The 12,779-nt window shown below is 36.3% G+C and overlaps 2 protein-coding genes and 1 non-coding gene across 3 annotated transcripts; all 3 read right to left on the reverse strand.

The window, feature by feature from the left end:
* Positions 9 to 2,110, reverse strand: LOC104707530 (hsp70-Hsp90 organizing protein 3-like). Its single transcript, XM_010423903.2, has 3 exons — positions 1,097 to 2,110; positions 259 to 547; positions 9 to 146 (listed from the first exon to the last, which is right to left on the reverse strand). Exons 1-3 carry the CDS (start codon positions 1,949 to 1,951, stop codon positions 34 to 36), a joined length of 1,257 nt encoding a protein of 418 aa, XP_010422205.1. The 5' UTR covers positions 1,952 to 2,110; the 3' UTR covers positions 9 to 33.
* TRNAN-GUU lies at positions 2,178 to 2,251 on the reverse strand. Its single transcript has one exon. It is a non-coding gene; the product is annotated as a tRNA-Asn (tRNA).
* Positions 11,681 to 12,364, reverse strand: LOC104707531 (auxin-responsive protein SAUR36). Its single transcript, XM_010423904.2, has one exon. It carries the CDS (start codon positions 12,170 to 12,172, stop codon positions 11,687 to 11,689), a length of 486 nt encoding a protein of 161 aa, XP_010422206.1. The 5' UTR covers positions 12,173 to 12,364; the 3' UTR covers positions 11,681 to 11,686.

Consider the following 12,779-nt stretch of genomic DNA (forward strand, 5'->3'; position numbering starts at 1 on the left):
ACTTTAGAGTCCATATTTTCTGGAATTATGTGCTTAGCACAACATGCAACATGCTCTTACCCTCACGTCGTTCGGGTTTCTTTTAATTGCTTCTGAATAATGCTTCACTGCCTCTGGATACTTCTGCTCTTTAAAGAATCCATTACCTGCATCAAAATTGAATTCGGCGGAGGAACGTCAAATACAAAACAGTTATATCAAATCAACAATTATATTATAACGCGTTGAGAGAGATAGTAGAATAGGATAAGTCAGTACCTTTCTCACGCTCTTCTTCTGCTATCTTAGGATCAAAGTACTCCTGCTGCTCCAGCTCCTTCTTGGCTTTCTCAGCATCGTTAAGTTTCTTCAAGGTATCCGGATTACGATGCTCTGTTAGAGCTTTCTGAAAAGTCTCGATCGCAGGTTCAAAGTCTTTTGAGCATTTCGCCATTTTCACCAGTGCAGATCCTTTCCTAGTTAGAGCTCTAGCTATCATCTTAAAGTCAGAACGAAGCTCTCTGCCTCTTTCAACAGCCTTGTCACAGTCCCCAATGCACTCATTGTACTGATACCCATGTAAAGAAATTCACATTTGAGAAAGGTAATAAAACATCACAATATTCATGTATGACCCAGATAAACCTACCGTTGATCAAACTAGACTAATGCAAGAACACATAGACCAATGGATGTGACTTAGACATTGACTTATTCAAGTAAGATTAATATAGCCCTTACTTCAGAACAAGTAAACAAACTCATATCTCCAACACCAAGAAGCAAATCAAAGTTATCAAAAGCAATCACGATGACATGAAAGTTAAATTCCTAGTTTCCTACCTCATCTAAAGGTAACCAGTAGCCAAGTATACGACTTTCAGAACAAGTGAACTCTCGAGTCCATTACGATCATCACAAATGTACTAACTAGTGACAAGCTATACCACACAAACAAGCTACTTAATCAACCCTAGATCTCCTCCTTAATCAAAAACCCCTAAAGGTTCTAACTTTTAAGCCAAGTCTAGGAATTATCCAGAAGTCCACTCAATCACCAAAAAAACACAAAACTAAGCATTACATACAAGAAAACAAAGGAACTCGAAACCAATACCTTTCCCATCTCAAGATAAACAGCAGCACGATTCGTCAAATACGAAATATCCTCATCATCAAGCTCCATCGCCTTAGTATAACATTCAATAGCTCTCTCAAAATCCTTCTTCTTGTAAGCAGCATTCCCTTCTTCTTTCTCCTTCAACGCCTTCTCCTTCCTCTCCTTCTTCTCCCTCTCTTCCTCACTCAACTCCTCCATAGCTTCCGGTTCCTTCTCCGCCTCCTGTTCAGGCTCTTTCCTCAAATCATCAGCCTCCTTCATCTCAGTATCATCACCACTCGAACCACTCATCTTAACATTCAACAAAACCCCTAAAGCCTGCATAACCCTCTTATCCTTCATATACAAATTAAGATTATTAGGGTTCTTCTGAATCTCCTGCATCGTCTTGACAAAATCAGGCTGCTGCAAATAAACCCTAGTCCCAGGATCCGCCGTCAGTTTCGCCCACATCTCCGGTCCTTGAAACGCATCAACAAAAGGATTCGACTTCGCACCTCCTCGTGACCTCGTCGCATCAGCTAAACCCGATTTAAGCGCTTCGTTACTCGGATCAATCTCTAAACCTTTCTTATACGCATCAGCCGCTTCGTTAAACTGAGACAATCCGATATACGCAGCGCCTAATCTGCTGTAACCTTTAGACCAATCGGGTTTAAGCTCTACAGTCTTCTTCGCGTCTGATAAAGCTTCTTCGTAACGGTGGAGAGAAGCGTAGGAAGCGGATCGGTTCGAGTAGAGGACGTGATTGGCCGGAGCGAGATTGATCGCTTCTGTGAAGTGGGTGATCGCGGTGGCGTAATCGCCGGAGGAGAAGGCGGCGTTGCCTTTGGATTTCGCTTCTTCCGCCATTGAATTGAATTGAATTGGGTTTAGGTCTTATGAAAGTTTGGTTGATTGAATTGTTTGTTTGCATTTTGGAGATTTTGTGACAACGGTGAAAATTTTTAAAAAGAGAGGAGGAAGAAGAAGAAGGAACGAGAGAGTTCTCGAAATTTCGAATTTTTTTTATTTTGGTCTGTCGAGAATGTTCCGTTGTGGCTGGCCATGGGGGAAAAAGAAGTATAATTAAGATTACCGCTAGAGAGAGGGGTTGAACCTCTGACCTTGTGGTTAACAGCCACACGCTCTAACCAACTGAGCTACTCCAGCTATTTGATATTAAAGGCATTGGTTACATAAAATCAATTAACTTTACTATCTACTCCTTAAATCTATTTGGATAATCTTCTAGTATGATTTAGAGACTCCCTCCCTATTCACAAAAGAAGAGTCTAACACTTTCAGTTTAAATGTTTGTTTTATTGGCTTTTTTTTTGTCATTTTTAATCACCATTTAACTTCTTTTTTTTTAATTAATCGAGCTTATCTAGACATGTATCCCTCTTTCATCTAATTGAGTTGTGAAACATGTAAAATATTGTAAAAAAAAATCTATAGTTTTGAGAAAGCTTTAATATGTAAGAAAGAATTTTAATCTTTTCAGAGAATTTAAATGGTGCATAATGTCGAATATCCTCTTATTATTAGATTGATGTGTTTGAGGTCTTAATTTAAAGAAAACCACCTCTTTTATTGCAAAGTCCAGATCTCTTTATGTGTTTTTCTACATAGTACACATACATTTCATAACGTGTTAGTCTTAAGCAAATGTTTAGTTATCTAGACAAAATCTATATTAACATTTTTGAAGTACATTTTGGTTTATGCCTTTTAAGTTTTAATTATTTAATTTTTTTTTTTTTACAATATTAATCCCTAAAACAATTTCATAAATAACATTGCAGAGAAACTCAAATACTAAACTTTCTTAAATTGACCAACATTTGTTACATTTATTGCCATAAAATCTTACCAACATCTATACATTCCGATTTTTCCAAAAACAACTCTACCTATTAAAGTTTTAACCCATTAAATCTCCAAAATTATTTTTATGGATGCTAGAATCTCTCAAATTTAAATGATATACAACAGATTTTCCATAACAAAAGTTTACAATATCCATAATTATATTAACATTAATAAATTTCCTAAACCGAAAATCCAATTATAAAATGTCACATTAAATATGTTGAAAACCCCCATATTATTTGGTTTATTTTTTCTTTTTTGAGGAATTACCAAAAAAATTAAAAGTCTATTAATTATCATAAACTATATATATTGACATGGAAAAATTATAAACTATATAAGTATGCTAATTTGGTAAAACAATTAACATAATTAAACTTGATAAAAAAACTTATTTTGATTATTTTTTTTACGCAAAAATTTATTTTGATTTTGGTGAGACGGGTTGGCATTAATCCTATATAGGGAGTTAAGTGGAATTGTTTTTTTTAAAACATTTTTAGATGTGTACCAGGACATAAATGTATTACTAGACTATACATATACCACACGGATTAAAACCTTGAAAACACTACAAAAATCCTATACTTTGAATACTTATATCAAATACCTGTAAAAATTTATATTTTTTAAATTAATAAAACAATAATAAAATAACAAATAAATACAATACAAATTTTAAATTTTTAAAATTAAAATATTGTCCTGCGGTGTACCGCGGGTTAAATCATAGTGTTATTTCATTTGTTTTCGCACAACTTCAATTTAAAATTAGTAGTGGAGCCTTCTTCATATTTCAATTTAAAGTTTTGGCATATATCATTTCCATAAACCAACTTGGAAAAAAATGCATTTAATTAAATGTATATTATATCACATCTCCTTATAATGTTAAACCATTTAACAAGATTTAAGGTGTGTAGATTAGATTTGAACAACTTGAGTTAGTTTCCAAACATATGTTGATTAATTTAGTTTTAGTTTGGCTACCATACTAAAAGTTAGATTAAATCTCATTTTGGTTCTAACAAAAATTTCTATATATATATAAAAAATACAATTGTTTCAAATAATTTATCATATATGTGAGACTTTGAAAATGTCATGTAACATGTGATATCAACTTATTTCAAACGTTTTTTATATACTTACACAGTCACTGAATAACAAAAATATAACATTCACCCCACTAGCAATTCTTTTAGAGATATGAGATTTTGAAAATTTTAGATTTTTGAGAGATTTGAGTGAATTTTTAGATTATTTGATGAAATTGTTTATTTTTTAATTTTAAGAAAAAGAAAATTAGCTTGGTGATTTGGTGAGATTGTAAATTGTTTTAAATGGTTTACCACAAATTTCAAGTTGAATAACATAGAATTCTAAAAAAATTTTAGAAAATCATCAATTGAATAACAAATGATTTTAAAAATACCATAAAATCTTCTAAAATGTCAAGTTCAATACCTTCATCTTAATCTAATTAGGAACATAGATTCGTTTCTGCAAATGATCAACACGATATAATGCATGTTACTTTGTGAGTTTGTACGATTTTGTTTCAGATTCGAATAATCAAAACGATTTATATTTTTAAGAATTTTAGGTTTAAGATTGGTTTTATGTTTTATGATATGATTTGATACCACTAAATATACCGCTAGAGAAAAGTTCTACAAAAGATACTATTTTTTTATAAATCTTATATACATTATAGGAATTTATGAAATCATGTATACATCTTATTTCATGTGTTATAAATTATAAAATTATAAATAGTTTAATTAGATGCTCTATAAAAAAATCAAAATTTTACAAATACTTATTGTGTAATATTTTAAAATTATAGAATTTGTTTTTTTATTGGTAAATAAAAATATTTCTGAATTATTGTGTTGCCCAAGACAATCAACCAATCCAAAAATTATGTTTCTTCTCCTGTTCCTTCTCCTTCGTTTTCCTCGCTTCATCGTTCTTCTTCTTCATCCTAACAAACCAGCATGGTAGTACGCCTCCACCGGCACAAGTAAGTGTGCCTCCTCCACCGAGAAACCCGTCCTTGCCATCCGGTTCATGATTGATATACCATCTAAGGATCAAGTCCTTAGTGAGTTAAGATAAGTCACTGAGGACCCGACTGAGAGTGTTGCAAGGAGGCAGAGAGTTATACTGGGTGAGGCTAGAAATTTAATGAGTCAAATGGCCGCAAGAATTATTGAATATGCGGTGGTAACGGCCTCAGAAAGTCTACCAGTGGAGGATGGACCGTTATCCGGAACACTTGTTACCTGCTTGACTATTAATGAAGGAATACCTCCAGCTGGACAAACATCAAACGTGCAATCATCAAGGGGGCGTGGTAGACCACCACTAGCAAAACCATCAACAAAAACAGTACAAAAATTACCACGAATGAAAAGCCAAAAACGGAACCTAGTGCAGAGTTCCCCAAAGAAAACCAATGTGATTAGACAAACTCAAAGGTCAAAAGGCGAGTCCTCGAATCAAAATAGAAGTAAAACTGCAGATACTGAGATACATGAGGAGGAAACCTTGTTGGCCAGGAACCGTAGAGCAAAACAGCGCAAGGCCATGGATTCAAAGATCTCCTTAATACCTGTAAGAAAGAAGAATACGATGGATTTTCAGAATATGTCAGCCCCTCTTCCTTAAGGGTGTTGAGCTGGAACTGTTGTGGGTTGAGGAATCCCATAACAGGCCAGCGCTTAAGGGAAATCAAGAAAAAGATTTTCCCAGATATCTTATTCCTCATGGAGACAAAGAATACCTCTGAATTTATTCTCCAACATCTGGACTGGATGGACTACTCTTCAAACTTCTCAGTCCCTCCATCATAATCAAGTGCGAGAGGACTTGCTTTATTCTGGAAAGGAAACATTGAAGTCGAAATTCTTACTTCTTGTGCAAACTACATTGACACTAGAATAAAAACAAAAGGTAAAATCTTCTTCTCTACCTTCCTATATGGAGAACCAGACATGGCAAAAAAAGGCAGGATTTTTGGCTCCAAATCCAGAATATTAGCGCATCTAGAGACAGTCTGTGGTTCATCACAGGAGACTTCAATGAAATCATAAATAACTCTAAAAAAGTAGGTGGCCCACCAAGACCAGAAGGGTCATTTACAAACCTGAGAACTTTGATGTCAACTTGCGACCTGTTTGATTTAAAGCACACAGGAAACTTCCTGTCTTGGAGAGGGACACGTCATTCTCATCTGGTGCGGTGTCGTTTGGATAGGGCTATGGCAAACAGTGATTAGATTTTGGAGTTCCCCTCGGGTAAAAGTGAGTACTTACGGTTTGAAGGCTCAGACCACCGACCTTTGGTCACATCTTTTGAACCTTTTAGGAAAAAAAGAAGAGGTTTATTCCGCTATGATAGAGCTTTAAAAGGAAATGAAGAAGTGAGGAAAGTGGTCCTTGAGGCGTGGAACTCTATCCCGGATGCATCTGTTGAGAAGAGACGAGATGCCTGCAGACGGGCAATCATCACCTGGAGCAAATACCATCATGAAAACAGCCAAAAATAAATAATCTCTCTTCAAAAAGCCTTGGAGGAAAACATGACTAAAGATGAAGAAAACCAAGCGTAACTGGAAAGAATCAATCGAAATCTATTGAAGGCTTACCAAAATGAAGAGGCGTTCTGGAAACAAAGGAGTAGACAACTCTGGCTAACTTTGGGGATAAAAACACTGCTTCATGCAGCAACAAAGAGCAGGAGGGCTCTAAATAATATTTATGTGATGGAGTCAGCAGCAGGAAATCCAGTGTATGAGAAAAAAGAGATTGTCACAGTAATTAATGACTATTTTTTATCAAATATTTACCTCTCAAGAAGGAAATAGAAGGATTGTGGTCCAGGAGGCTCTAGTTCCCTGCATCTCACAGGACATGAATGAATCATTTATCAAATTGCCATCGGTAGAGGAAATCAAAAGAGAATGCTTCTCTATCCATCCTGATAAAGCGCATGGGCCGGATGGGTTCTCAGCAAGTTTCTTCCAATCAAACTGGAGCACAGTGGGAGAGAAACTGGTTGCAGAAGTCCAATCCTTCTTTATCTCCGGAAATTTACCTCTGAAGATAAATCATACCCATGTCAGGTAAATTCCGAAGATTATTGTCCCCCAAAAAGTGTCTGACTATAGACCTATTTCTCTGTGCTCAGTGTACTACAAAATTATATCCAATATACTGACCAAAAGACTCCAACCAATCCTTTCGATGTGTATATCGGAGAACCAATCTACATTTGTTCCCCAAAGAGCTATATTAGACAACATGCTCATTACTCACGAAACCCTACACTATTTGAAGACATCAAATGCAAAAGAATGAGTATTTATGGCGGTTAAAACATATATAAGTAAAGCATATGACCGATTGGAGTGGGATTTCATAAAATTTGTGTTGGAAAGGATGGGTTTTCATCGACAATGGGTCCAATGGTTGATGCAATGCATAACAACAATTTCATACTCATACCTGATAAATGGCCAAGCTTTGGGTACGATTACACCATAGAAAGGCATTAGACAAGGGGGCCCACTATCCCCTTATATCTTTATTTTGTGCAGTGAAGTACTGTCAGGCCTCTGCAATCGAGCACAAGAACAAGGAAGTCTACCGAGTATCAAAGTGGCAAAAAGAAGTCCTTGCGTGAACCACTTATTATTTGCAGACGACACAATGTTTTTTTGTAAGTCGGTCCAGAAAAGTTGTATGAAACTGAAGAGCATCCTGCGCAAGTACGAAGAAGCATCAGGACAACATGACAATCGAGACAAATCTGCCATTACTTTTTCAGCAAAAACAAATAGGGTGATAAGAGAGAGAGAGTAATTCGAGACTTAGCTATCCATAAAGAAGGTGGGCAAGGTAAATACTTGGGGCTGCCTAAACTGTTTGGACGTAGGAAAAGAGATCTTTTTACCCAAATTGTGGACCGAATAAAGCAAAGAGCCATCAGTTGGTCATCTAGATTCCTCTCCATGGCAGGGAAACCCACTCTGTTAAAATCTGTACTAGCTGCCATGTCAGCCTATACTATAACATGCTTCAAACTCCCAAACTCTCTGTCTAAAAGGATTCAGGTTGCACTTCTTCATACAAGTCTTCGAATCTCGTTTCTTGTTGCACAAGTCATCGAGATCTTAGCTCGAGTCTTCAAGCTTTTCTATCAAAGTTTGACTTCTCGATTTATTCGTTTTACTCCCTGCATTAGTTTCTTAAGTGACTCAAAATTCCTTCCTAATTGAAAATTTTAAGTCGGTTTATCAATTGACGTTAATATACCGAATTTATCCAGCGCCTTTTTTGTAGTGAAACTATTTAAATACTATTTACTTTTTAAGTTTATTGACGTCATAATTTTTTATCCAAGATATATATATATATATATATATATATGTTTTATCCAGGAGTTTTCTCTAACTTTCACCCATCTTCCCGTATGTGGACTCCTTGTGTACATTAACTCCCATATATCTACCATAAAATGCAATATGGACGGAAGGCAAAAACAGTTGACTTGAAAGAGAAGGAAGGAGAGCTCTTTGTAATGTTTGCCTGCATGAACGAAATGCCAATGGTTGATAAATTAGTCTCTTTGAGATGGGAGGAGGTGAGTAGGACTACACTTGATAGCTTGACAATCTTTTTCGGTTTTCATAACTCTGAGTTGAGAACTATTCTCCCATGGATGGGGAGCAAAGTCTATTTCTCAAGGTTCAGATACGATCGCGAACGTCGTGTATCCTATTCATTCGATTAAAGCATGTACAATCCGGGCGAGCAATGGATGAGTTGGGGGAAATTGTGTCGTCGTCAAATTCTATGGATCGATCCGCCTTCCAAGAACTCGTTGGACCTTTTTTTTTGTCAAACAAGTGAGATTTCATTCAAATCAAAGCCTCATAAAGAGGTAGGTTCTTACAACAAACAACAATATAATCAAAGGGGAGAAAAGATAAGGCTCCATGAGTTCTTCAAATGGATGCTCCACTCTTGAAAGTTTTACAATGTTTGAAGAATCTATTGGAACCAAGATGGATTCAACCATGAAGGCAGGCTTCGCGAAATCCTTGACCAACAAGTGATCATGAGTGCCTCTAGCGACAAACGCAATCGAGCTTTGAAAAGAGTGTTCCACAGGGGTAACACTAAATGAGTGCATAGCCAACATGAGAGGTAGAGTAATGGGGGCAACGTCCTTTAGCACTTTAAGATCGAACCTCTTGGTTGTAGAAGGAGCTTCAACCGGGGATCGCAAGAGTTGGGTGCCTAACCGTAGCAAACCAGGTGAGTCCTCCCTCACATGATGCTCATGGCCATGGAGGTTAAGGAGTTTCACACAAAGCTTGCAGCCGGTTTGGCCCAGAGTTTTGTTAACAGACCCGAGCTGCCTATCGTGTGGTGACATGTTACAATTGGGGACACTGGGTGGGAGCTTCAGAATCACTCAGCTTGTTGGATTAGATTCCAGATTAGAGCTCAGTAATAAAGGCATCCACACATTGCTAAATGACTAGCCTCGACAAGGATAAATCTCAAAGCAATCTGAAGAACACAACATACTGCTACCGAGGAAACCTCGACTTGACCAAGCAGCTATAACCGGAACTAGAGAAGTTGAGTTTAAAATCGCAATGTCATTCACGAATCTGGATAAGACAATCTGAACCCCGACCAATACAAACAGTTCACAGCACAAGAAACTTTGATGCCCACCGTGACTGATTTTCACACATATAGACTTGATTTTCCAGAGATACAGAGGCGACTGATTGATTAAGCGTCGGTAACCAACACTCTGAGGAGGTGTGGTCATAATGTCGTTGCTTTTCAACACCATCAGCTGAACCCGACGCAACAGAAACACAACCAAACCTAGGGTAAAGAGGTGTTATGATGGAGGTTGATAAATGATTATGAAATTCGGACCTGCGCAGAGAAACTCGGTGTCCAAAGTCACATCGTCGATATCGGTTCAGCGGGAGTAGACCCTTACAAAGCTTGCCGAGAGGATAGTATGGTATCAGGATTTCAGAGATATAATGCCAAGACCCGTACCATGGGTTCAAGTCGAACTTCAGATGGAAACTACATCCATCTCCCGCAGAAGATCGGAACGCCATATTGGATTGGTTTGACAAACAAGAGAGAGCGATGGACTTGTACCATATGCTTATTGAATTTGGGTGATAGCTTTCGTTAATGGGCCCGGACTTATAGAAGGAAAAACCGGTGTGGGGCAATCGATCATAGCAAACCGGGAATAAGAACTCATCTGGTTTAGTAGATTTTGATATGGGCCGAGAGTGAAAACTTAAGGGGCCAGGTCCAGTAAGGGAAACCACCATTTGGATTAGGTCAACTATTGTCGCCGTCGTCATCATTGTCGGTACAAGTGTTGTCGACTCGTAGATACGGTGAGTTCGGTGAGCACCGAGGATCACAAGGCAAAAGCACACCGGAGATCGAGGGGGAAGGGTAAACCATATTTCATATTCAAGCTCTAGTGGTAATTTAGAATCGAGGGATTTTCCTTCCGTCGACTTTCGGGCTAGCGTGAGCAGAGCATGGGGAAGATGGTTCACATGGATCCATCTGCGTATTCTGTCAAATTCGCACTCATAGGGAAACAGTTGAGATTTTATTTTATTTTAACTTTTTAAATGTGTAACTGAGAATTTGGGAGTTTTAATGTTGTGTTTGTGTTTACCATAACCCTTTATCATTTCTGATGCATCTCATTTCAATTCGTGGCAATTTCTGCAATAATATATTCTACTTAAGGCATTAAAACCAAATGAATTATATATTTCAGAAAACTCAATTTTTTTGGGGGTGAAAAATTAGAATAAAATACAAGTGGTAAATATATTGAGATGTAGCTAGGAGTACAACCAAGTGATGTGACCATTTTTTCCCACAAACCCAAATAACTAGTAATTCGAGCCATATGAACCACTCGTCTTCTAATCGCTGATTTCACCGCACCATCCATTACCTTCCCATCGAACCCATCAAAGACACGTTTTAAATTAATTTATATAAGAAAAAAAAGACAATCGGTAATCGCAACGGGAAAATCAGAAATAAGATGTCACCTGTAGAAAGAGAAGACAAATACAACAGCCAAAAAGGTTATGGTACAGAAAACATAATTTCATTAACAAAAAATAGTACTTTAAAAATTAGTGGTTTTTTTAAAAAAATGGTATTTTTGTTATTCTCCTTTCCATATAGAAAACATAATCTCATTATCAATATAATGAAACATTTTCTACTATAAATAACATTTTATTTTACTTAATAGAAGGTGTTGGGTATAAAATTGAATTGTACTTAATAGAAACTTATCAAAAGTAGTTATATTGAAAAAATGAATTTTTATTATTCTCCTTTGGATATAGGAAAGAAACAAGTAATTTCACTAACAATATACTGAACACCTTACTATCAAGTACAATTCAATTTTATACTGAATTTTAAAATTGCACACACAAATTAAGACTATCTGGTATATTATAAATTTTCAGTATATTTCATCATGTATTGAAAAAAGTTGATACAAATAATTCTTTGAAATTGTGAATCAGTATATCGTATAACATAAGAAAAAACTAAGATCCACAATTTCTCTATTTTTTAATAATCATTTTTGATTTTTGACTATCATTCTAATATATTATTTCTATTCCTCTTAAAAAACTCTCTTCCGGCGGCAATGATCCCATGCGGCAATCCTCATCTGAACCTTCTCAAAATCCGAAACCCGACACGGAATCGTGATCCGACCCGGTTGATCAAACCCATGAACCCGTTCCGCTTGCTCCAACAACTCTCCGAACAATGGATGATTAAAGTAAATCACCGGAACCACGACACGCCGCGTGTCATCGTCTGATTCGCCGACGTGAACCACCAAATGTCCTCTCGGAACAACCCGGTTCGACGTTTTCGGATCCTTACCCAATCGGATCTGACTCTGACCCGGATTCTTCTTACCACCACACAATCTCTTAGCTCCACGGCTTAAGCACCTTGCTAATGACTTGATTCCGGAAACCGGGTTAGTGATTCGGGTCGGGCATTGACGTTTCCCTGATTGGATTCTTCTTGGTAGAATCATCCATTTGAAGATTTTGACAAATCTGTGTCCAATTTTGAAACCTCTAACTCTCTTCATTGTTTGGTTTGGTTTGATCAGATTATGACAAAAGTGAATGAAGTCTTTTTGGAGAAAACAATAAAATGGGTTTGTTCGAAATCGAGTTTCAAGAAATGGGTTTGATTTAGAAGAAGTAGATTTTGAGAAAGTTTGGATTTTTTTGCTGTTTTAATCGTATCTCTCTCTCTCTCTCTGTTATGTTTTAGAGTTGAAGAAGAAGAGTGTTTGGGTATGGGGAAGGAGGCAACCTCTTTTATAGGCCGTTGAGCTCTCTATGACTGTTTATTATCTATGCGTGCGTTTTTAGATGTGCACTTTTTGATGTATACTTTTCCAAATTCAATATTTTTTTTCTTTGTCTTTGTTGTTCTTTTTGTATACTTTGCCTTCTTATTTAATTTATGGAAAATACTCAAAATAGCATGTCAACGTCAACCTATTCACATTACAGTAAAACCTTTATAAATTAATAAGATTTAACCATCAAATTTTATTAATTTATAGAGATTTTTAATTTATCGATAAATTAATAATTATTAATTTATCGATAAATTAATAAAATATTAACTTATGAAGAGATTTTTAATTTATTTTCATAATTTTGAAAATTTTATATTACAAAATA

The sequence above is a fragment of the Camelina sativa genome, chromosome 8, assembly GCF_000633955.1.
Source record: "Camelina sativa cultivar DH55 chromosome 8, Cs, whole genome shotgun sequence".
Taxonomy (NCBI): Eukaryota; Viridiplantae; Streptophyta; class Magnoliopsida; order Brassicales; family Brassicaceae; genus Camelina; species Camelina sativa.